General features: G+C 32.9%; 1 protein-coding gene across 2 annotated transcripts in view; it reads left to right on the top strand.

Annotated features, from left to right (window-relative positions):
- CSMD3 (CUB and Sushi multiple domains 3) overlaps positions 1–27,730 on the top strand; it is a 1,160,890-nt gene that overhangs the window by 1,023,083 nt on the left and 110,077 nt on the right. For both annotated transcript variants that reach the window (XM_081816413.1, XM_081816412.1), the window contains 3 exons: positions 19,251–19,369; positions 20,422–20,491; positions 25,012–25,128. In XM_081816413.1, the coding sequence (XP_081672539.1) occupies positions 19,251–19,369; positions 20,422–20,491; positions 25,012–25,128 (306 nt within the window). The remainder of the gene's footprint in view (positions 1–19,250; positions 19,370–20,421; positions 20,492–25,011; positions 25,129–27,730) is intronic.

The raw sequence follows: 27,730 nt of genomic DNA, 5'->3' as shown, positions 1-27,730 counted from the left end.
TTTCAGATCTTATCTTTAAGTCTTCAATCCATTTTGAGTTAATTTTTATATATGATGTAAGATAAGGGTCTGATTTTATTCTTTTGCTTTGGACATCCAGTTTTCTCAACATCATTTGTTTAAGAGATTATTCTCTCTCCATTGTGTATTTTGGCATCCTTGATAAAGATAAGTTGATGTGGGTTTATCAACTGGATTCTCTGTATTCTCTATTCTGTTTCATTCATCTATATGTCTATCTTTATGCCAATACCATACTGTTTTAATTATTGTAATTTTATGTATTTTGATATTAGGAAGTGTGATGTCTCCAGTTTTGATCCTCATTCTCAAGATTGCTTTTTCTACTTGGGTCTTTTGTGGTTCCATATAAATTTTAGGATTATTTATTTATCTAATTCAGTAAAAATGCCATGGGGGTTTGGTAGTGATTGCATTGAATCTGTTGATAACTTTGGGTATTATGGACATTTTAACAATATTATGTCTTCCAATCCATGAACACGGCATATCTTTCCATTTATTTGCATCTTTTTCAATTTTTTCCATCAGTGTTTTGTCATTTTCCATATACAAGTCTTCATTTCCTAGGTTAACTTTATTCCCTAGTATTTTACTATTTTTGATGCTACTGTAAATAGGATTGTTTTCTAAATTTCCTTTTCAGTTACTTTGGTGTTAGTATATTGAATTACAAGTGATTTCTGATATTTTGTGTAGCAACCTTACAGAATTTAATGTCCTGTGGAGTTAGGGTTTCAACATAGAAGATCCTGTCACCTGCAAACAGAGATATGTCCACTTCTTCCTTAATTTGGATTCTTTTTTCTTGCCCAATTTCTCTGACTAGGATTCCAGTACTATGTGAATAGAAGTGGTGAGAGTTGGGCATCCTTGCTCCTGATCTCAAATGAAAAGCTTTGAGGTTTTTGTTTGTTTGTTTGTTTGTTTTGTTTTGTTTTGACCATTGAGTATGATGATAGCTGTGGGTTTTTCATGTATGGCCTGTATTGTTTCAAGGTACATTCCATTACATCTAATTTGTTGGGAGTTTTCATCATAAAAGGATATTGCACTTTGTCAAATGATTTTTCTGCATCTATTAAGATAATCATATGATTTTTATCCTTTAATCTGTTATTGTAGTATATCACATTTATTTGTGTATGTTGAACCATCCTTGCATCCCAGGGATAAATTCCATTTGATCAGAGTGTATAATCCTTTTGATGTGCTGTTTAATTTGGTTTGCTAGTATTTTGCAATGGATTTTTGCATCTATTTCATCAGGTATGTTGTCCTATAGTTTTCTTGTAATATCTTTGGCTATGGCCATCAGGGAAATTCTGGTTTCAAAAAATGAATTTGGAACTGTTTCTTCTTCAATATTTTGAAGAAGTTTAAGAGGGATCAATGTTAATTCTTTAAATGTTGGTAAAATTTACCCATGCAGTTATCTGTTCCTGAGCTTTACTTTGCTGGGAGGGTTTTGGTTACTTATTTAATCTACATACTCATTATTGGTCTATTGAGATTTTCTATTTCTTCATGATTCACTGGGTAGATTGTATATTTATAGGAATTTTTCATTTCTTCTATCCAATTTGTTGGTGTGTAATTGTTTATAGTAGTCTCTTAAGATCCTTTTTATTCCTATGGTATCAGGTGTAATGTCTCTTCTTTCATTATAAGTATTGTCTAATTGTAAAAAGAACTGGATTCTGTAGATATTTTAATCCTGTAATTGGACTAAGTGGCTTTTCTGGTTGCATAGAAAATATATACTAATTGCCCAACTCTACAAAATTTTTAGAGACAAAAATGTCTTATGCACCTTAGTTAAATACATATATGGGACATACATGATTTTGTTTTTGTTTTTGTTTTTGTTTTTGTTTTTTGCTACATAAAATTATCACAAGTATAATGGGAGATTATTTTGGTAATTTTGGGTTTATGTACTGTCTCCCTACAATGTAAGCTCCAGGAAGACAGGATCTGCCATTAGCACAGGACCATGTCCATTTAGGATATCCTTTTGTCTCTTGCACTAAGCACAGCCCTTGAATCTTATTAGGCATTCACAATACATTTCTTGGCTGTGATACAACACCGAAAGTAGAGATAAATATGTAATATTGGCACATATTATTAACATCAGTAAACTTATACTGATGCTGGTGTTCATTAAGCCATTTAGTACTTTAATCTGTGCACATTTTATACTTATGTTGGCTTCTGCTGCCTGACGGTATTACCACTAGGTATTATTTCCTCAAAATCATTTTTCCAGGCCACTCAATCCATCACTGCAACATCATAACTTACACTGGAAACTCTGATAAAATAGAAACTCCCTGTGGGAAGGAACAAGGGCTATAATGATAGGCATGTGCTAAATAAACTGGTTAATTGATTTTGGACAGATTTTTTTGGTTTATTTTGAAGTTCAGTTTCCAGCTATTGCTAACCTCAGATACAATAAATCTGTCATTGTAATGTAAATAGATGACAAATCAGTAAAAGAGGATCCATTCATTCTTCATTCAACCATAAATATACGGAGCAGCTATGATATATCAGACAGTATGCTCAACATGGAAAATGCAAAGATAACTATGTCACCGTATCTTACTTTGGGAAGATACAGTCTAGCAGAAGAGACAGAAAGGTAAAGCAATAACATGGTGCTATAAATATAAGAATAGAGATATTTATGGTAGAGTGCTCAAAAGTGGAAAGTAATGGGCTCCATTTAGGAAGTTCAGGAAGTACTTCAAGTAAGACATGACACTTTTACAGTTAGACAAGAAGGATTGGATTTTTTTAGCATGAAAACTTCCCGTTCAGACAGAGCTATGACATATAGCACATTCAGGAGAAATACAGCCAGTTCAGTAGGACTAGGATATAAGGTCTGAGGCAGCACTAGGAACTAAGGCTGCTTCTATAGGCAGGGCTACTTCTGAAAGGTGTAGGATGTCATTATCAGAAATTTGACTTCAGTATAGACAATACAGTTAAAAAGCAGCATATGTTTTGATAGGTATTCATAATATAGATTATTAAATTATCATACAAAGAAATTGAGGGAGTTTTTTTTTTAAGTTCCTCATATACAACTTTGGCATTTATAAAATGTTTTGTTGGATGCCAAAAAGGTCCTTTATTTATATAAGATATATAAGATAATTAAAATTTAATGGAATTGCTTACCCAGTTATTTATAATTTTTCAGATAATTCTTTTGGTTAGAAACTCTTTTTTTTAAGATTTTATTTATTTGAGAGGGAAAGAGAGCAAACACAAGCAGGGGGGAGAGGCAGCAGGAGAGGGGGAAGCAGACTTCCTGCTGAACTAGGACCCCATCTTGGGACTCGATCCCAGGACCCTGAGATCATGACCTGAGCTGAAGGCAGCCGTTTAAACAACTGAGCCACCCAGGCGCCTCTTGGTTAGAAACTCTTAATTATGTTCAATACATGAAGGAAATTGAGTCATATCCTAATCAATAAATAATAGGTGCTAATAATACATAGCAACTTGCTTCTTAGAACAAATAATTGAGAGTTTGATCTTCTTAAAGGAAAACAATGACTAGTGTACTTAAATCTCACAAATCTTGAAAACCAACATCTTTGACAGAAAAGACATGCTAGAAATATAATCTAAGCATCTTAAGTCATGATCTCTAATTTAAAAAGTAGAGTTTAGTACCTAACTATGTCAAAGATAGTCTGATGAGAACTGTAGAAGGATTAGAAGGTAAATGAGATAAACTCTGTCCTAATCAAGTGTAAACTTTATTACATGGAATGTGTTTTTGCCCTATTATTTGTGATTATTTATCTATGTTATGAGTTATTTCTATCAAATGAACAATCAAAGAATGCTAGGATGTTCTAAGTTAGTTATCTGGATTGAATTCAAGAATGTGGCAAAGAATTCACCATTGGTAATTAATGAGCATAAGAGCAAATGATGTATCATGTATATATTATATGTGCTGTTGCTTTAAAAAAAATATGACTATTCACAGGCAATGGCATTTAGTTTGTTAGCTTTGAGTTCACATAATCTGAAGTAAATATTCACAAAATGACACTTTGACTTCAAACTGATCCCCAGATACTTAAGAATTAGTAGATATCTTGATTCTCCACCCATGAGAAAAACAAATAAAAAAGCTTGGCACTATATGTAGGCAATCTGAGGACATTATTAACTGTACTTTTCAAAAATCACAAAGTGGAATCCTATTAGAAAATGATAAAATGACCACCAAAATTTGTAAGCATTGTGTTGAGGGCCCTTAACTAACACATCAAACCATTTGCTTGATGTTCCCTTTTAACTGGAACAAAATTTTAAAATTTCCTGGATTAAAATAAATATAATAAAAAAAAATACCAGTACTACAAAAAGCATGTAAAGTTATATTAAGACATTAATTTTTATCAAATTACAACTTAATAGAAGCAGTTAAACTATTCTCCATATAGAAAATGCCTCACTTGATAGTTACCCTTGGTAATGTTGTCACATAAAAATGCTTCAGTTTCACATGTTGCTTTTAAACAAGTCGGTGAATCTGAAGTTAAACAGAAAGTATAAATAGAAAGATGAAGAAGTGTAGAGAAATAGATGAGAAAATGTTTACAGAGTATGGGAAAAGCAGGACAATTAGGACAGGGGGACAGATAGAGAGGAGAGAAAAGAGAAAAAGATGAAATTAGTGGACAGTCATGAAATCAGTGCCCGAGAATGACCAATGTTCTTTTAATTAATTAAAAAGATTTTGGAATTTTCTCCATGTTTTCAAATCTATTGTCTGATCAATAAGGACATTTGCAAAACACTGAGTTAAGTGCAAGAGAATGGGGGTGGGGAGGTCGAACAAGGAAATTTAAGTCCAGCTTTACAGAATTAAAATGACTAATAGCTTATGCTCTAGTCTTCGAGGACAAATTTATAAAACAAGCTATGGCAGTATTTTTGGCTGCCTATTACTAACAGATTGAAAAGCAGTTACCACATTTGGTGGATCAAATGCTGCCCAGAGCAGCTGTGGTTTTGGTGCAGTGTCCAGCAGGGTAATCTCAAAGGCTGTCTGATCACTCAGTGCACCCTGGAATATATCCCTTCCAGAAATGCTGGAGAATATATCCAAGCACAGTGGCTTTTTTTTTTTCTTTTTGCAAATAGTCTCTTGTTTGTGGAAAGGGTGCCTTAATTTCTGTCAAGTTTTTAAATCTTCCCATAGTGAAGAAACATTTATTTTGTAGTAATTCAATGATCTGATCACTTGTGGAGGTAGGTTATGTTAACTAGACATAAAAATTTTAAAGAACTTTATGTTTTCAGAAGCCCCCAAATGAGTGGTTGAGGTGTAAGAACACAATGGCCTCTTGAAGAGGAAACTATTTTTTAAATGAATGTAAACATGACATGAAAAAATTTAAATCTAAGTTTTGATACTTAGAAAAAGCAAAATGCTTAAGCAGTTGGGTACTAGGAAAATATTGCGTGTGTCTGTCTGTCTGTCTGTTATAAACAAGGTAGTTATATTAACTTTTCTCCATTGAGAAAACACCTATTTCACTGCACATCTTTGGTATTTCATTTCTGGCAGCCTCTGAGCTACAAGTTCTGCCCACAGGGTAACATAAGGAGGAAATCACAATGGGGAATAACGGTCTCATAATCACACTACGAATACCAGCAACAGATACAGAAGACATTAAGGTTTGCTATAAAAAGGACAGACTTCATGTTTGTTTGTTTTGTTTTTAACCAAGGAAGTAGACTCTTCCTATATTCCTAAAGGATGATTTTAATTAGTTAAGGTTTCAGGAAACATGGCAGGTGTTCCTCTGTCTTGGGAAATGGAAATTTGGTTGAGATTCCTTCCAGTAAGTAAGTATATTCTCTGTCTGATTTTTCTACCCACTTATGAGGCTTTAAGGAAACAAATTCTAGATTATCCAATGGAACAATTACTAGACAGATACACCTTGCTTTTTATTTATTTGAAAGGTAAATGCTGACAAATAGGTTGATTTTTATCCACAGCGCTCTTTTCCTCCTTGAACTGGAGATCATGACATTTTAACTTAGGAATACCTGACCATGATGATTATGATTATAATTAATGTCAGACAAATCTGATGTTCCTTGAGCCCATTCTATCCTTCCCATGCCTTGGTCTCATTATTTCTAGAGGCCCATTTTGATCATTTCATGTCATTGTTTTCCTATTACCTGTTAAAGAAAGGTAACATTCTTTAACCTCCTGCTCCAACAGTAATTTCTTATGTCATTTTTTTTTACCACATGTATTTTGTAATATTTCCCACTTAATCAAATGAAGTAATTGTTTCCTAGATATATCATGCATTTCCTATTACATCACTAGTTTTTGATGTAGTGTTCCATGATTCATTGTTTGTGTATAACACCCAATGCTCCATTCAATACATGCCCTCTTTAATACCCATCACCAGGCTAACACATCCCCCCACCCCCTCTCCTCTAGAACCCTCAGTTTGTTTCTCAGAGTCCATAGTCTCTCATGGTTCATCTCCCCCTCCAATTTCCCCCCCTTAATTTTTCCCTTCCTACTATCTTCTTTTTTTTTTAACATATAATGTATTATTAGTTTCAGAGGTACAGATCTGTGATTCAACAGTCTTACACAATTCACAGCGCTCACCATAACACATACCCTCTCCAATGTCCATCACCCAGGCACCCATCCCTCCCACCCCCCACCACTCCAGCAACCCTCAGTTTGTTTCCTGAGATTAAGAATTCCTCATATCAGTGAGGTCATATGATACATGTCTTTCTCTGATTGACTTATTTCGCTTAGCATAATACCCTCTATTTCTTAATTTATATATCACCCTAAATCTTAACTGATCCAATCATCTCATTCTAGAAGTGTTTTTCTTCTTTTTCTGGATTCTGGTATCATTCCCTTTCACTCCCTCAATGCTTATATATTTATTAATGCAACAAATATTTACTGAACACTTGTGTGTCAGGCATAGTTTGCATTTGTGAATGAAAGAGACAATATCCTCTTGTCTTCTTGGAGCTTATAATCTAGCAGGTGAGGACAAAAAAGACAAAAATGTAATAAATTATTAAGCTACAGAGCACTTCAGAAAGTGAAAATTCATAGAAGAAGATAGATGGGGGCACCTGGGAGGCTCAGTTGGTTGAGCCAACGAGTCTTGGTTTCGGCTGAGGTTGTGATCTCAAGGTTGTGGGATCATGCCCTGGAATGGGCTCTGCACTCAGTGGGGAGTCTGCTTGAGATTCTCTCCCTCTGCTCTTCCCCTCCCCCCACTCTCTCTCTCTCTAAAAAAAAATAAATAAAATCTTAAAAAAAGAAGATAGATGAAGGGTTGAGGGATCCAGAATGCTAGGGCTGCAGAGAGGATGTTTTGATGGTCAGGGTAGATCTTTAAGAGAAGGTGACATTTGAGCACAGGATGGAAGGTGGTGCAGGAATAAACCTTGCTGATATGTGAAGAAAGGGTGTTTTAGGGGATAGCCAGAGCAAGCACCCTAAAACATACATATGAAGAACAGCAAAGAAGCGAGAGCAGGAAGAAATGAGGTGAGAGAGAGAAGGGGAGACGCAGTCTTGTAGGCTATTGTAAGGATGCAGTTTTTCACTCTAATTGAAATGGGACTCATTAGAAAGTTTTGAGCAGAGAAGTGGCATGCTCTGACTTATAAGGTACTATGGTATTTTGCAGTTATGAATGTTTAGGTAATTGATTTTACTTAGCGTTCTTGAATTATTTTTCAATGAATATTTAGCTACTTGAGGGCAGTCTGTTGTATATCATTTATTTCTGACATTGTCCAACACAATGTTGTATTTTTGTTTTTACATCCCCAGCGATTATTTGCTAGAAAATTGAAAAAAAAGTAACTACATTTATCCAAAGAAGATAACTGTATATTTGTGTAATTATACTACTTTGTATAATTGTACATTATGAGTTGGCTGTTATCACCCAGGTACCCAGAGCTCTGCTGGCCAACAAGCTAGTTGCACCAACTATGTCTGTTTCTAATAGGTTCTTTTGTTAGTTCCTTATTAGAGGAGGAGGACTGGCTTTAAAAAAACCCATATTTTTAAAATTAAAAAACAATTTGTTTTTGTACCACTTTGTTTTCTTCTCAGGTGTTAATCTGTATTTTTAAAGAAAATTTCTATGTAGCTGGGCTAAACTTTTGCATATGTTTTGCCTTTTAAAATATTTGAAACAAAGACAACTATTTCATAATTTGGTAAATCCTAATAGTTGAGGCTCGCCCTTGCTTGTCTATCCATGATAGCTTTCAAAGTGTGGAATATCTACAGTATAAGCATCCATGTGCATCAGAGCATTATAAGCCGTAAGCTTTTGAATGACTACTTAGGTTCTTTGATAGCCACTTAACAATACCTCCATCATGATTATTGTAATCATTATATTATCATCATTATCTCATCAAAAAGTTAACATTTTTTAAAGATTTCATTTATTTGGGAGAGAAAGAGAAGAGCACAAGTGGGTGGAGGGGCAGAGGGAGAGGGAGAAGCAGACTCCCTGCTGAGCAGGGAGCCCCACTTGCGACTCCATCCCAGGACCCTGAGATCAGGACCTGAACCAAGGCAGGTGCTTAACCGACTAAGCCACCCAGGTGCCCCAAAAGTTAACATTTTTTCAAGTGTTCAGTATATATATGCCAAACACAGTATAATTATTTTATAGATATCTTTTTATTTAATTTTCTCAATTACCTTGAGACAGATATTATTTTTAATCCTATTTTATAGATGACAAAACTGAAGTTTAGATAATAATCTCAGTGCTCCATATTTTTAAAGTTAGTTAATAGTAGAGGTGGGATAAAAACTTCAGAGAATTTGATAATGGAGCAAATAATCCTGACCACTATATTATAGTCCTCCTTAGAGTTTCTTCCCATAATTTTCCATCTCGATATTGCTTTCCAAATATAAGAACAAAACCATTTGTGTGTGCATCATAGGTTTGTCGAATACTTACTGATTACTAGATATAATTTCTAGGTGGAAGTGCTACAAATTTACATAATATCTAGCCCTAAAAACCTGCAGACTAATTGTAAGGACATGCAAACAAGTAATTGCAAAATTAAAATGTAAACACTGTATTGTTATCTAAGTTGGTACTTGTCAGATACATGTGCTTTATAGTCATTGAAGTCTTGTTGAAAATCTAGATAAGACCCTACCCCAGAAGATCAAGTCAGTGTTTCTGAGACTCAGTCAAGCATTTGCACTTTCCCCAGTCTCCCAAGATTACTCTCGCAATGACCAAAGTATGAGGCCATCTTGTATAACTTAGGTGATGACACAAAGAAGGTAGGGATCAAATCTGTTAGGGATTACTGACCGTGGAGTCAAAGAAGACTTCACCAAAGGATGAACAGAAGTCCTATTGGCAAGTAAGAATTAAAGTGTAGATATGGAATTAGTTTGGTACTTTGAAGGGCCCTCTTGAAATGTAGGTGGATATAAGAGCATTTATTCTGGAATCAGACTTCAGTTTCTGTCTTGACAATGCCATTTGATAGCCATGTGACAAGAGGCAATTCCTAAAGTTCCCCAAAACCCAGTTTCCTTATCTGTAATATGGGATAATAACACCTAACCTGAAATATTTCTTCAGAATTAAATGAGATCATCTACATAAAAGTGTTTATCATAACACCAGGTCCATATTAAGCTCTCAATAAATATCATCCTCTATTGCTGATGAGATGAACCCAATGTGGCTAAAATTGTCAAATGGTATTTTAAGTGCTGAAAGATTAGATTAAGGAGATGACAGATGTTTTCTTGGAGACACACTCCAGGGTTTCAATTTGGGAAGTAACATGCTTAGTTTGGAATTTTTGAAGGGCTCTTTTATTTTGGAAAATGGAAAATGCATTGCAGGAAGAGAATAGGCCTAAAGAAAGGGATTGCAATAGTTCACATGAGAAACTCTGAAGGAGGTTATTATGGTTGTCTAAGATTTGTGGCCAGTTAGATGTTGGAGATGAGGGAGAGGGAGGAATAGAGGATGGTTCTTAGGTTTCTGATCTTTTGTTTTGGTTTTTACTTTAAATCATACCACTTTTCATAATCACAACCTTGCTTTATTCCATTGGGGAGCTGGGCTTTTAATTCCTTAGACTTCTTCTTTTATTTTTAGATCTTAGTTATTGAATTAAATAAACCAGGATCAACAGAACCACTTTTATTTATCTGTAATAATTAGACCTCACGCCTTACAGTGGGATCTAGGAATCAAAAATATTTCCTAATTTAACTAGTGTAATGCCAGTGTAAGTATACACTTTCAGGAGTGTAACTGGTATAGAAGGTGCATATGGTGCTACTTGCAAAGTAAGAAAAGATAGCAAATGGATACCACATTTATTATGTGTGTGTATATTTTTAATATTTATAGTCATGCTGCTCAAATTATGCTCTATTGGAGGCTATAGTTGGGCGATAAATAAATTGAATCAGGGCAATTTTTCTAAATTACACACACACAAAGCAAGGTAGTAAATATAAATTTAGAATATTTTTTCCTTCTTTTTTTTTCTTTTTTTTTTAGTTTCAAATGTAGTGTTCAATGATTCATCAGTTGCATATAATACCCAATGCTCATAATGTCATGTGCCCTCCTTAATGCCCATTATTCCAATTACTTTTTTCTGAAATTTTGATGTCTTTTATTATATATTTTATGCTAACAGGTCCTAACAAATTACCTGATATATAAACAGGTAGCCAATATTAACGGAAAGAGTAAGAAAAAAAACCCTCAATTTTCTTTCTGTTAATAACAAAAGGGATTGAATGTTGAAGAGAAAAAAGGTAGGCAGAATAGAAGACAAGTTTCCCTAGCAACCTTGGAAGACACAAGGAAAACTAACGCAAATATATTAGAATTCCAGAGTTTAGGGCACCTGGGTGGCTCAGTTGGTTGGGCGACTGCCTTCGGCTCAGGTCATGATCCTGGAGTCCCGGGATCGAGTCCCGCATCGGGCTCCCTGCTCGGCGGGGAGTCTGCTTCTCCCTCTGACCCTCCTCCCTCTCGTGCTCTCTGTCTCTCATTAAAAAAAAAAAAAAAAAAAGAATTCCAGAGTTTAAAGGATACATTTTTCTCTCTCAATAAAGATAAGCTAAAACATTAGTTGAGATTCTGCTTAGTATTTTACTATTTTCTTACATGAGTTATCATAAGCTGACATAAAGCTACATCATTTTTTTTGTGTTGGGAATGTGTGCTGGTTTGGTTGTCATGAAATAGATATATCTGCTCTAAGTTAATATATTTTTTTCTAACATATAAAGTATCGAATTTATCTGTCTTCTGATCCCCAAGAGCACGGGGAAGTGGGAATTAATTTTTAAATTGATAATTTGTATTTTTTGTTGTTTGTTTGTTTTTGACAAATGTGATCCTAGTTGTAACTGTATGTCTTGCATAAATATACTTTTTGCTAGGAAAAATGTCCCTAGTGCATGGAATGCCATTGAATCTGTCAATTGTTAGTAAGCTTCCATGAAGAGAACTTATAATTTCTAGTTGCTCTGACACTTGGGTTTTGTTAGAGCTTCATCATTAACAGTTTTGGAATGACAATTTGTTGTAATATGCATATATAATTTCCTTGCCATACACATTTGTATTTCACTAATGGAAAATTCTAGAGGGACAGTGCAGCATCTATAAATCAATGAGCAGCTTTTGGTTTTGAACTTATACAATGTACATGTTTTAAAAGGGCAAACTACATGCAGTAATGGTCTTTGCAAATTTAAGTGCACTCAAAAATCTTAGGACATAGCACTCAGAGGAATGCAAAGGTCCATGTTATCATAATGAATATATTTTTCTATCATCCTCAACTTGAGAACACTCATGATATATGCCACTAATAATTTTGCTGTAAATCCTGGGAAAACACAGGGGGTCCAAAAATATCTTTCCATTCTACTTAATAGTTGAAGGGCTGGTCTGAATACCCTGAAGCATAATAGTAATCATAAAATAGTAAATGTGTAGACATGTATTCATTTAACTCTAGCTTATAAATAACAAAAGATTCAATTCAACACCATAGTTATTTTACTGCTTTCCATCCTTGAGCAATATGCTTAAGAGATAATGCGTTAAGTCTTAATGAGTTTATTTTTATAATCACTAAAAATGGTTTCTTCCCTTGGGCTAATTAAATAATTGATTATTTGACAAAAATAGTGATTTTAAGATTAATTATGTTTTTACTTAAACTAATTTTCTTGTTCTAACTAGTTTATGCACATCATCTCATAAAATGTTAATTGTAGAAACATCTCCTGCTCAAATTAAATTATTAATATTTGTCATTTCTAATTTGAATTGCTATTAACAGAATATATTAAATACAAATAAGTATAATTGATTTTGCAAACACATCTCACCCCTTAATCCTATAAGGCCATTAGTTTTAATGAAAATTTATTTTATGATCATCTCATTGACTTTTTACCTCTTTGTGGTGTTGACTTAGAAATAGTTTCAGCCTAAGTTTCTGAATTCTGGAAACATTGTAGTTTTGTATTCCTAAACTTTCTCTAGCTGTATCTTGATCTAATATCATCGCTCCTGGTCTCTTGGTTTTTCTCCCAGTTAAACCAATAACATTTTAGCTTCTATAGAAGCTTTTCATTTTGGGTTAACCACAAACTTAAAGGTACTTAAGTTCTTGGCACTTTATTTAACTTTTTACATATTTTCTTTATATTCCTAGAGTCTGTATGTAAAACCTAGTGATCTTAAAGATACAGAAACATACTCTCATGACAACAGAAAAAATGTCCTTTATCTAGAATGCTAAATGACAACCTCACTTCAATGTTTAAAACCACTAAATAATGTTAGTTACTATGTCCCTGCCTCTATTCTAAGCATTATGTATATCTTGTTTTCGTTAAGCATTGCAATATTCCTATGAAGTCAGTATCTTTGCATCCCATTTAATAGGTGAGGGAACTGAGGCACAGAAATCATTTCTGACTTCACCAAAAAGATCAAGAAACTAGTGGAGCCAAGATGCAGATCAAGGTCGTGTTCTTAATAACTGAAATTTTCCTTCATTACCCACAGAAAGAAAATACAATTTCCTACGTTGGTTAAGAAGATAAAACGGTTCACAGTGTATACCCTGTCTCCCTTTCAGTTTCATTTCTTGATGCCTTTCCCAAAACACTATAGTGTGTTTTCGGGAAAACCACTCCCCTTCTTTTCCATAAAAGAAGGAAAAATCACTTAAAACTTCATTCATTTCATGTCGCCTTGTCTGCCAGGACATCACACTCACCCCTCATTATTATGAGTTGGTAAAATATATAATTTTTTAGTAGGGTTATTTTTTTTAATAATCCATTTCCAATGTCTTTTCTTTTTCAAGTTTGTATTTAAATTCCAATTAGTTAACATTCAGTGTAATATTAGTTCCAGGTGTAGAATTAGTGATTCATCACTTAACAATACGACATCCAATGCTCATTACAACAAATGCCCTCCTTAATACCATCACCCATTTAACCTATCCTCCCATCCACTGCCCCTCCAGTAACTCTCAGTTTGTTCTCTGTTGTTAAGAGTCTGCTTTCTGGGGTGTCTGGGTGGCTCAGTCAGTTAAGTGTCAGACTTTTGGTTTCTCAGGGTCATGAAATCCAGCCCCAAGTCAGGCTCTGCACTCAGCTCAGAGTCTGCTTGTCCCTCTCCCTCTGCTCTTTCTCCTGCTTGCGCGCTCTCTCTCTCTCATAAACAAATAAAATCTTTAAAAAAAAGAGTCCGTTTTCTGGTTTGCTGCTACTTTTTTTAGTAAGGTTATTCTTTTTTTTTTAGAAGAAAACAATAATAACTTTATTATTTTAGAGCAAGAAAGGACTTCTTAACTGTCCTCGAACCCAGAATTCATAAAGTGGCCATGAGAATCCAAACCAGCCATTCATCTAAACAGAATAAACTTCTGTCTGGTGCAAAAAATTGTCCACATAGTAAATACAGCTGACTTTTTTAGGGGGAAAATTTTAATACATATGGCAGAAAAAAAGTCCAATTTCCTTGATTTATAACAAACAAATATCACTGCAGTCAAAATCGTATCATTTAAATGAGCCAAGAATTAAGGGCTATACATGCAACAAAATACTTTTATAGTAGGGTTATTCTTTATGAAATAATTATTTTAACAAAGGATGACCTTCATTTACTGTGATTGTTCCACTGCCTGTAATCTTTTAAACCAGTCCCTTCTCCTGCTTCATCAAGAGTTTCTTTAGAGCATAGTTGCTTATATCGCTAATCAATCTTTGCATTTCTGGCAGGTAACATGATACAGAGTACACAATAGGTGCACAATAATTGCTTATGATATCAGATTCTATTTAACATTTTATCATTTAACTTAGCATTAAACTGTAGACTAAAATTTGGGAAGTAGTTTCTATTACTGAATATTCATTTAATTATTCAGAGTAATGCTAAATTAAATGTTAATTGAGGTAGGAACAAGTAAAGTAAGTAAAAATTTAAGGATCAAAGTAAATGGGAGCTAAATCTGCACCACAACATATTCCTAAACCACTGTTGCCCATCAGTGACTATTAAGTCAGAACTGTTCTTTCTAAAAAGAACCTACAAATATTCAAGTTCCATGTTACATAATAGATATTTGACAAATATTTGTTTATTAGGTTAATTAATTCATTCCAAGATACAGTATACCAGCAAAAAGTCTGTGTGCTTGCCTTTGGAGTTTTCTCTCAAACTAGTAGACCAGCTCATATTGAATTCACCCTTTCATTATCACCTGCTTCTCTGTTTCTCTTTTCAAACTGTTATCTTATAATGATAAATGTGGAATGCCAAATGGTAATTCTAGTATATTTTAGAAACCCAAGGGGCGCCTGGGTGGCCCAGTCGGTTAAGCGTCTGCCTTAGGCTCAGGCCATGATCCCAGGGTCCTGGGATGGAGCCCCATGTCAATCTCTCTGCTCAGTGGGGAGCCTGCTTCTCCCGCCCCGTCTGCCCCTCTGCCCCCACACTTGTGCTCTCTCTCTCTCTCTATCAAATAAATAAATATTTGAAAAAAAACCCTCATATGGGGGCACCTGGGTGGCTCAGTCTGTTAAGCAGCTGGCTCTTGATTTCCTCTCAGGTCATGATCTTGGGGTTCTGGGATTGCATCCCGGGCCAGGCTCCATGCTCAGCAAGGAGTCTGCTTGAGGATTCTCTCTCTCTCTCCCTCTGCCCCTTCCCCATGCTCACTCTCTCTCTCTCTAAAAATAAATAATAAATAAATCTTAAAAAAACCCTTATATGTAACAATAAGATACAAATAATAATTATCCTGGTGCACCTAAGTGGCGCAGTTGGTTAAGTGGCTGGCTCTTGGTTTGGCTCAGGTTATGATCTCAGTGTCCACAGATTGAGCCCCATTTCAGCTCTGTGCTCAGCACAAAGTCCGCTTCAGGATTCTCTCTCTCCCTCTGCCCTTCCCTCAGCTTGCTTGTGCTCTCTCTCTCTCTCTAAAATAAATAAATAAATCTTAAAAAAAGAAATAATGGTTATCTTGAATCCCTTATTTAGAGAAAAATTTAAAATTGAAGACCAGCAATATATTTAAAATAATAATATCTTCACTATTATTGAATACAACCTCTGTGCAAAGACACATGATTCAATTCCTGTTCCTTTCTTTCATGTATACAGATGCAATATTTTGGTCTTTATTTTCAATAAATTTATAGATAGGTTGTTTCTTTTATTTAAATTCAATTAGTCAACATATAGTACATCACTAGTTTTTGATATAGAGTTCAATGATTCATGAGTTGTGTATAACACCCAGTGCTCATCACTTCACGTGCCCTCCTTATTATTGCTCATCACTGAATACGTAGATTGTAATGTTGAATTTGTGAAGGAGGTTTACCTTTTACAAAACAATGTTACCGGGAATCTTAACAGTAATTAAGCTTTCTTCTTTTGCCTTTCTGCCTCTTTCAAAGCATCAAAGACTCATTAAAATCATTATGGAATACAGAAAAGTAATATATGTATATGTATATATATATAATCAGAATGATCAGATATAAATGATATGATTAAGAACATTTTCTATTGCAGATTGATTGCCTTGTGAACAGAATTGGAAAGAACAGTTTTTGGTTATAAATAAATGGTTATAAATAAATGTTGGAAATGTGAAGAACTGAGGTTTCAGTATTTTCATTCAGTGTAACTGCCTGCAGTAATTTGACAGCAGACATAACTCTATGCAATTTTTGACATGGATTTGTCCCTAGACTCATTTCTGTTTGTTTTTGGCTACAACAGCAGATTAATTGATCCAATTCCCATTAAAAAAATTCACCCAGAGCATATCTTTGATTGCCAACAACAAAATTGACACTAATAAAGCTGAAAATGACTCAATATTTTGATTGTTTTGGTTAATCAGGAGAGAATCCTTTGCAACATTTTTACAAAAATTCTTTTTCTTTGTTAATTCTTACAAATAACCTATTGATTTTGTTACTTATGAAGAAGTGAAAATAATTCTTAAGGAAGACTTTTTAAAAAGTTTTTAAATTGAAGTGTAGTTGACATAAAAGATTATATTAATTTCAGATGTGCAACATAGTGATTCAACATTTATATACATTATGAATAATCACCACAATAAATCTAGCTACTTTAATATTATCATTTAATCACTCCGAGTTTATTTATTTATTTATTTATTTTAAAAAAATTTTTTAGAGAGGTAGAGGGTGGGAGAGAGAAAGAGATGGAAGGGAGAGGCAGAGGGAGAGGGGGAGTCTTAAGCAGGCTCCACACCCAACCAAATGCAGGCTCTATCTCACAACCCTGAGATCATGACCTCAGCCAAAACCAAGAGTCTGATGCTCAACTGATTCTGCCACCCAGGACCCCCAGGGGTTTTATATCACATTTTAAAAGTTAAAACTTTATAAATATTTTACTATGTCAGTATATATTATGTGTAAACCTCACTTAAAAATGAGGCTCTCAATATTTTATAGTATCACTGTACCCTAGTTTTATTTGTCCTCCTCCCAGAAAAGGAAATCACCACTTGTGAATATTAATAGTTTTCTGTGTATATGACCCTGAATGGAGTACTTGATAGAAAGAAAAGAAAAATGAATACATATAAAATTTGGCCTTCTCAGTAAGAATGACTGCAAGAATGACCTTAGTTACGTAAAGAGTAATAAATGTACTGTTCAGGATTCCCAAAACACTAAGATTGTACCAAAGGAAGGTGAAATTTGTAAGACATTAATGTTTATATCATAAATCACTTTTTTGGGATGCTCATTAATTCCTGAAAAGGGCTCTATGAAATCAGATAAATTAAATGTGTAAGTCTAATGAGTGGGTATTAGATGGGATTAAAACAAGTAATAAGGCAGTTTCTTTGACTTCTTGGATCTCAAAAGCTAGCTGGGGAAGTGAGACAGTAACCCTTCAAAATGTTAAAAGTAAGTCACAATTTAATGGTGACTTACCTTGCCTAGGTCCATAAATTCAAGATTACAAAAAAATCGAGAAATATGGAGCATGATGTATGGTTAGAGACCTAGCTAATTGAAGCACATGTGTTGGAACTCCAATCCATAGACTTCCCTAACCTCCTCTAGGGCTGTCTCAATTGCATTCCCAAATGACCAGGTTACTCTTCTTCACGGTCTTCCTTTCTGATCTAATCATAATTCCATCAAGTTAGTGCTTTTATGTCATTTTCTATCCTTAAATATGACCTAATTTGGAATGATTTTTAGCTACTCTGACCATTGTACTATTGGATAAAGAAAGTATCTTCCATTTGCAGAGCTAGACATATACTAAGGAGTTATCAAAATAGGGATTCACGTTCTTTTTCATACTATTCATTCATCCAGTCGACTGATGTTTATTGAATGCTTCCCTAAGATGCTGTGCTCTAAGCTGCCCTTAAGGAGTTTCTGTTCTCAGAGGGGAAATAAATATTGAAAAACTAATTACACAGTTATTTATTCATTATTAGTTTATGTTAAGCAAAAGGAATGTATGTAGAAAGTGGTGCTATGAGAGCATCCATCAGAGGGAAATATCAAGGAGTAAAAGAATGTCTGAAGTATTTTAATTCTTTAGGATTCAGTTTTTAATAAAATGAACATATGTAATGATTTTGGAGTGGTGACTACTTCCTCCCATAATTTAAATATGCATTAGGTTAGCTTCAAATGAATTAGAAAGAATTGGATAATAAGCCTTGGTTTTTATTGAAGATAAAAAAAAGTTCTTAATAATAATACATTTGCATGTTTGAAAAAAATGTTTTGGTGAAAAAATCTATTTTTTCAGACTTTAAGTACATCATTTTAGGAAAACAACTTATATTTAGTATGCTTTTATTCTCCTATGTTGAAAAATATATTGTTAATGTAAAAATAATGGAAGTGTTTTGAATTATAGAATTATCTCCCCTTCAGAAATAACTGATTTCAAGTTTCACCTAAACTTGTCAGGTCTCAATGAACTACATGTTTTTCTCCTTTTTGATTATAATATATTTGGAGAACAAATCTTACTTAAAAATACATTTAAAAATTTTACATATAATAAGTACCTCAAAATATGTCTCATAAATTAAAAAGCCCCTTTTGTATGAAAGAAGAAGGAACCAGGTGATATGGACAAAATAGCAAATAATTTTTTAGTTATTTTATTAAGAATATTTTACAAATATAATTTCATATTACTCTCACAATAAATTATTATTTTATTTTTTTAAGGGACTTTCTTTTTAGGAATTTTTAATTTATGTTTTATAGTAGAAGACATTTAGAACTGTGAGTTAGAAAAGAGTTTAAGTGTAATCACAACATTATTTAACGGTTGGTGCCATGAAAATTCAAAGAAATAGTTTTATGGTACAATTCCAAAGCACATTGCTTTTAACAACTACAGTTAAATCTTGTTCACACTTAAATAGTATTCACAGAACATTCCTAATGTCCCAATATAAAATCTAGTTTTAATGATACCAGTATTAAATTTTGGTAATTTAATATGCATAATTTAAGCATTCATTATTTGAAAGTTACTTATGCTAATATCTTTAAATATTCTCAGCAATTGGTTTGGACTCCTGTCCTGAACCACAAACTCCCAGCAGTGGAATGAAAATTGGAGACAGATATATGGTTGGTGATGTGGTATCCTTTCAGTGTGATCAAGGATATTCTCTACAGGTAAGGCTATTTTTAAATTATAGTTTTGATTTGCATTGTTTTTTCAGAATGTTTTAATGGAGCAATGATTGATAATCCAAAAGTTTTAAAACAATATTCAAACTGCATACTGTAGCCTTAAGTCAAAAGTTATTCAATTTGTCCATAAAACATATTCATGAGAGAAATTACTAGAATGGACTAAATATGCTGTTCGCAAGTAACCAAAAATTATTTTTGAATCAAAGTTAATCTTCACTTCACATTTTTCTCTCTATTCACATAGGATGTAACAACTCAACTCCTGGATCTTTAGAATTTGAAAATAAAAACAAAGTGCTACTTTGTTTTTGCTACTTAAAGCATTAAATGAAACTTCCATGATAATAAATTTTTGAAATTAGTGAAAATCAAATATAAATATATTTTAGAGGATCTCAAATTAATGGTTGCATTAAAATCTCCCTAAAGAAATGACCTATTAAGTAACTGAGAAAAAAAAATGAGGGAGAAACTATTTCATATGTTAAGTAAATAGATTCCTTAGAGAAAGCAAAATTAAAAATTAATGATTTATAGTATTTAACGTTGCATTACAAATTATTAGTCTCAGAAGTACAATCAGATATTTCTGGACTTTGTATTTCAGTTTACAATTTAATATATCTTAACTGACTCATTTTAATATTTTTATGAAGTATTGTTTACCCTATTTCACCTTGAATATTATAGCAATTTATTATAAACTGTTATATATGTGGTCATTTCACTCTCATGATCATTGCAGTATCCCAGTAGAACATGTTTCAATAGAAAAATGTTAAGTTTAAAAACCACAATTCTGATGTGATAAGGAATCTTAATTTTTCTACCAGAACCATGTCACTTTTTACATTTTATCACAAGCATATATAATTACCTTTCTTAGTTTAAGTCATGCTGAAAATTCCAGTAAAAATTTTAAAAATATAAAAAATGATAATATATATTTAAGCTTATTTTTATAATGACCATTCACTATGCTATGTTTAGTCTTTTTAAAATGTGTACTGAACTGTGTCTTTTTTATGTAGGGTCATTCTCACATTACATGTATGCCTGGACCTGTAAGAAGATGGAATTATCCAATCCCAATTTGTTTGGGTAAGTTGAAGGACTGATAAGCTTTATGAGATTTTAAAGATATACCCTGTGTATAATGTGGCTGAAATATATAGTTTGCCTTTTGTCAGGTTTATGGAAATGATATTTTGAGATAAATGTTTCACATCTTTTTTTTTATTTTAAATTTTTATAATTTTTTTAACCTCAAACTTCAATATCAATGAATGACTTTAGAAATTGAGAAAAGGTATTATGTTTTTCAATCCTTAGAAATTTTTCGCTGTATTATATGATGGAAATATCCATAGATCAGGAAAATAAGTAAATATCCTATTGCTTGCTATTGAGCCAAAACAGATAAGGAATCTGGAGTCTACCAAAGAGAGCATGACACCCCATGAAATGTCTTCACTGGTGACAGGCAGTTGAGATATGGAATATATCAAAATGGCACTCAGATCTTAGAAAGTATGGGATCCAATTTTTGCCCTAACTTCATCCTGCCTCCAGTTATTTCTACCCAGTTTTTCATTTTTTTTCTCTTCCTCATTTCTGGTATCTGTATGTAGCTATTAATATCCTGGGCTATACAGAGTATGAAAAAGAAATATGATGTATAATCCCTATCTTTAAAACATTCATTTACCATTTAGAGTGGTAGAAATAAAAGACATGAAGTAAGAGAGTAATTCAGTGTTAAGTTATACCATTGACTACATGATAGAATTTCAGAAAGATAAGATGGTGTTAACCCAAGCCATTGGGAAACATAGTCAGCCCATACAATTTACAGTTTTGGATGGTAAGTGTAATTAAGATCAATAGATGAAGGTAGCCTTTTCTGAGTAGGAAAAAGTGCAAAAGCAAAAGAATTGATGTGATTTATATGACTTAACCACGGTATTATATTAGTTTGCTTGGGCTGCCATAACAGAATACCACAGACTGGGTGGGTTAGACAATAGAAATTTGTTTTCTTGTAGTTCTGAAGCTAGAAATCCAAGATCAAGGTGCTGGCGGGGTTGTTTTCTTCTGAGGTCTCTCTGCTTGGCTTGTAGATGGCCACCTTCTCCCTGCATCTTCACATGGTCTTTTCCCTGTGTGCAAATGCCCCTGGTGTCTTTTCTTATAAGGACAGCAGGTACTGTTAGATTAGAGCTCTACCCTTATAATTTCCTGTAACCTCAATTACCTCCTTAGAGGCCCTAATTCCAGGTACAGCCAGATTGTGGGTTAGGGCTTTCACGTATGAATATAGTGGGAAGACGATTCAGTCTGTAATGCCTACATACCATGCATACTATTCTTTTTGAGTCTATCGGAAAATAATGTTTAGGAGTAAGAACGTTTTTAATTGGCAAAAGATACTGAAAGCATTCAGAATTTAGATTGGATGGTATTTTTTAAAAGGTATATTTCTTTAGGTGTCATAAATAATTTACAAGTGTATATAATGTCAATTATAAAATTACATGTATATAAATATTTATATACATTTATAGATACAGACAATGCCAATTATGTGTGTATCCAATTAAGTACAAAAAATTGGGAATATAAAAGGGTACAGAGAACAAAATAAATAGCATATATATTCTGCTGATATAAAAACAGACAATTTAGGTCTGTGGTTCAGTGCCTGGAACAGTTCTCATAACAAGCATACAATAAATATTGCTTAATGAATAAATTAACATAAAGTTTTGGGATTCTATAGTGTGTATATATAATATATTTTATATAATATTAGTTATAAAAATATACTATATATAGTTATATGTATTTTTATATAATAAATTAATATAAAGTTTTAGGATTCTACATTATATGTATTTTTATATATAAAATATACATATTTTATATAATATTAATTAAAATATATATAAAATTATACATATTTATATAATAAATTAATATAAAGTAAATATATTTATGTATATATATTATATATATATTAAAATTATGTTTTCTTTCTTGACATTAACTTAGAATAATTTTCCATACTGTATTTTCAAAAATTTGATATTTAAAATGGCTTCATGGAACCTGACAGTCTAATTTGTGTAATTATTTATTTTCATTCGAGTTTAGTTTTTTTGTCTTTTGATACACATTTATAAGTCTTTTAGCATTTTTTCATGCATTTTTAATTGTTTACTTAGAATTTTACCTAGATTAATTATATCTGCATAATAATGGAATATTTAATGATATGACCAAAGCTTACAATATATAGTTAAGTATAAAAGGCTTAAAATGACTCACAGTATGAGCCTATTTTCATTATATGCATATATGTATAAACACACATATATATATTTTTCTGCAGAAGAAAAATATACCAAGGTAAATAGGTTATCTATGGGGAGTAAAATTAGAGGACATTTTTATTTCTTTTTCACTCACTTTTTTGCATTTCATAGATTTTAGACAATAAACTTGTACTGTATTTGATAGACAAAGTACTTGAAGTGATATCATGGCCATATTATAAGGAGAAACTGAAGGCGGGAGGCTGATTCAGAGAATGTCTTAAAGCTCTAGTCATCAGGTAACAAGGTTATATAGCCTTGTGAATTGGAAAATAAACAATCTGCCAGATATTCTGATGGATGGAAAGAAAAGTCACTTGAGATTTTTAGGTAATAGAGACAAATCAGAAGGCACAATCAAAGATGATCTTATCTTAGAGGACTATGGTTGTGTTTATCTTGGAGGCTATAGTTGTGTCCTTAACAATAAGAGTGTAAAGGGGCACAATAGAGTCTATTACAGAGCCGCAGGTGGAACACACAGAATAGCCATTAAAGACCTAGGAGTGTATGAAATCACAGAGACACTGAGAAAACAAGCATGAATGCAGAGCTGAAGGCAGATGCATTTTGAGGGTTCTTCTTTATGTGTTTCATGACTTGTCATTCTTTCTCCTTCATGATCTCTTTATTCTTCATTTTCTTTCCTTCTTTCTCCTCTGATTTTGGGATTTAAGCTCTAGAAAGGTGCTCAATGCAGAGGACAGGATTTTCAGGTCATATCTGAAGAGATAGAAAGTAGCAGAATTGGAGGGACAATGAGTGGGTGAAAGATGAGATTTTGAAGGCAAGAGAGAAGAAGATAGTCTTTGTGCTTTTTTACCCAAAGTTCAGGATAAAGCAAAACAAACCTACAATACAGTCTTGTCAGAAATTTAAAAATATTTTTGAATGGCCAAAATATTTTCTCTACCACTCATTAATTATCAGACTCTGTGATGAATATATGTGAACAGTCAAATATTAGAAGAAGTAATTTTTGAACGTTAATTGTACCTGTATGTTGAAAATTACTCTGGTTTAAGGGTAGATGAGCTGAGATTTCAGAAGGATGGAAAAATGCACAGGCATATCTTTAGATCTCAATGGAAAGAAAGGTTTATATGAAGATTGCTACATTATTATATATATATGTATATACACACACAATGGTAAGATGATATAATTCATTCAGTTCTTATAGTTAAAAATAGTTGTCAAACAGGTTACTGAGATCATATAGAACATTGATGAAATTTTTACTGAATTTGCTTTTATGATATACAGTCTAAGTGTGAGTATCTATCTTTTGTTACTCTTAACAAGAAATAAATGAATGTAACTGTAGGTAAGTGTTATATACAGGTAATTTTCAAACTTGATACACAACCATGACATTTGATTCTTTGCCCCACAATTGACAAATGTGTATTTTATGATGAAATAATAAAAATGTACTTTTAGAGGAACGAATTAGCTTCTAAAATGCAGTGACTACTTTAATATAGGTTAAATAGTTCTTTGTAATCATGAACTTGGCTAATTATCTGTTCTTGTAATTTTTGCTTACTTATTAATAGTAAATCAATATAATAGAGATTCCAGAACAAGCACATCTATAAATTATGCCTAAATTCTCAAACCCGGGTACATCTTTTTACTTGTTTTTTACTTCTGTAGTCTTTGTCTAGATTCTTTTAGGATAAAGGGCAGCCATATCCCATGTGTGATATGTGAATCCATCACATACTACCAATAGAAACCAATCTTTTTCTTAAAATTCTTTAACCTTCTCACAAAAAGAAGGAGGTATGGCTGGGAAAATGGTTTCCTCTTGAATACAGTATTTAGAATGGATGTTGTTGCCTTGATTTTTTTTTTTCTAAATTGTGGCATCTTTGGAATGAATGAAAACATCCCTAGAAGTACTTATGATAAGAAATAAACTGCCCGCTGTAGAAAAGGACATATGCTCCTTGTTTGATTGTATTCACTGCACATGAGCTACTTCTCGCTGTGCAATAATTGATTTAGCTTGCACTTATTGCTGAGGAAGGATGTATGTTGTCTTTTTAAGCTATTTTAGAAAATGCATTGTCAATTGATTATATTTGATTACTAGTGTGTGGTGTGAATGAGAGTTGACAGTATTAAAATTTATATCAGTTTTAACTCAGACTTGATTAAGACTTGAAATGATTTCAATTTGCTTTTGATACATTAAAGTATTCCACTACTCTGGCTTACATGGGACCTCTCATTTTGTAGCTCAGTGTGGTGGTGCTATGTCAGATTTCAGCGGTGTGATCCTCAGCCCTGGGTTTCCTGGAAACTACCCTAGCAGTTTAGATTGCACGTGGACAATAAAGCTGCCCGTAGGTTTTGGTATGTATAGTAAAAACATGTGAAAGAGTTTTCAGTATCATTAATGCATCCTTATAAAGAAATATCAAGGTCTAGTAAAAACTCACAAATTATAGTTTACTTTGGGATTGCCTACAGTTATATAAATTGAGGAGTGAGATTTGGATTGCTTGAGCCAAATTTGGTTGCTGAAACCAAATACCTTTCACTTGAAATACTAGGATAATTGAAAAGATATGGGCATTTTTCTAATTTCATAGCTAGATGATAGGTAGATAGATAGATAACTCTCTGATATTTTCCAGTTGATTTGTATGGATTTAGTCTGATTTAGATGTGTGTGGCAATAGTAAATTCAATGTGATTTTCATGTATAATCATTTTTAGAAGTCTCTTATTATAACCAAGTTGTACATATATAATTATTTTCTGATAATTTATTAAATTTATCTAATGTTCATTGCAAATAAGTAAGATTTTACATTTGAAAAGTAGTACAAAATTTCTAATGTTGGGTTTAAATACATGTAGATGTAATACTTTCTAATTTTAATAATACAATTCCCAGTTTCTTGGATATACTGCATTATATATATAGCATTTCATGGATTCTTTCTCACTTTTCTAACACTAATATATTCTCCTGCAGCTTCATATCCTATGGGTCTGTATATGCATAAGTAGAAGCGCTAGATGGAAGAAAGACATTTATTAAATTACAGAAGACAAGGATGAGTAGACTTCCTGAACCACACACAAACCTGGTGGATTTAGAGCAGTTAAGAAATTATGTACTATATCACTTACTGAGGACTGAATTTGGTACCTCATTACCCAAAAACATCTGTGGCCTCAGAATAAAAATTCATATTTAAGTACTTTACATAATTTTACATAATTAAATATTTTACATAAATTCACAGAAAACTAGTTTCGACAATTCCTTACTGAGTGCGTGTTATACTCCAAGTACTATGCCAAACTGGGAATAAAATGCATAGTGAAACAGACTTTGTACCTTTCCCCAGAAAAGTTACAGTCAGGATGAGGAGACAGTCAAATATGCTATTGCAATAAACTATAATAAAGATTACAGGATTGTAATTAGTACAGACATCCAGCCTCATCCAGGAAATGCAGAAAAGTCTTGCTAGAGGAAGTGATTCCTAAATTGTAGACTTTGTAGATAAGTAAAAGTCAGCCCAACAAAGAGGGTCGTCTGTGGGGAACTGGAAAGAAATTCTTGGTAAACAGAGTGACACATGGAAAGATGCAGACAAAAACTAAAGAAACTCAACAAACCTGAATACAGTTTGACTGGTCCCAGGTTTTGGGAAAACAGGAGGCCACAGAAAGAAGATGTTGGAGGACTTCCTAGTGAGGATTATTCTGGTTACTACGTGGAAACGTGCTTACTTTGAAGTTATAGTCAAATTCTATGTCCATTCACTGAATAATGATACTGATATAAATGAATAAGAGATTTGAACCTGTGTGGTTATTCTTATGTGTCTTTTACCAGCCATTTAAGAGGGCTTATCCCATGTTGCTTTGGAGCTAACTGAATTATTTTATTTTTTTAAAGATTTTATTTATTTATTTGTCAGAGAGAGAAAGAGAGAGTGAGCACAATGAGGGGAAGTGGCATGCAGAAGGAGAAGCAGGCTCTCTGGTGAGCAAGGAGCCAGACACAGGACTCGATCCCAGGACCCTGGCAGAAGCTTACCTGGCTAAGCCACCCAGGCGTCCCTAACTGAATTATATAAAAATAAATTATGAAACATATTTTCAATAGTGTCATTATATAATTTTCAACTTACTTCTCATTAATACTTTCTCGATTTTAAAACCAAGTTCATTAAAATTAGAAATAATACACATCTCTATTTGAGAAATGAAAACATAAGAGACTGTTTCTGATTGGATTACATTTAAATAATACCATTGTTTTCTTTGAGTTTTGGTTGAATCAAAAATTAGTTCTAATATAGTTCAAAAAAGTACTTTGTAATTTTTGAAAAGAAGATTGACTACGTATCAAAAATTAAGGAAGTATTTTCTTATTGTGTAAAACACTTATTGACAAGATAATTTGTGAAAAGGAGGCTTAGGAGAAATTTTTAGAAAGAAATACGCAATTCTTGGAGCCTCATGTATTAGGATAGCATGTTCAAATTTCTAAGAAGTTTGTATAATTGTACAGAAACTTGATTAATATTTTAAAGCCTATTTTCAGTGTTTCCCAAATGTATTTGCCCATAGAAAATTTTCGTGGAACTCTTTTTTCCAGTAATAAAATGAAACTTTAGTTGAGAACTCCAGTGTAGTTATTAAGAGCAAGAGTCCAAGAGCCCGAGTGTCTGAGTTTGAATTTCAGGGCTTTTAGGTCATTGTGTAATTTAGCTAAATAATATGCTAAATTATTTAGCTTTTCTGTGCCTTGGTTTCTTTATTCTCATGAGTAACTGTGAACATTAAATAAATAGCATATATAAACACTTAAGAGAGTGTCTAGCAAACAATAAATGCCAGATTTTATTCTTAACAATTTGGAGAATGATAGTTGTAAAAAAAAAAAAAAACCCTCTAATTCACTAAAATTGAATATTAATCAGATTAGGCA

The sequence above is a fragment of the Leptonychotes weddellii genome, chromosome 4, assembly GCF_054177405.1.
Source record: "Leptonychotes weddellii isolate Sample4059 chromosome 4, ASM5417740v2, whole genome shotgun sequence".
Classification (NCBI taxonomy): Eukaryota; Metazoa; Chordata; class Mammalia; order Carnivora; family Phocidae; genus Leptonychotes; species Leptonychotes weddellii.
This window is presented reverse-complemented; position numbering and strand designations above follow the sequence as displayed.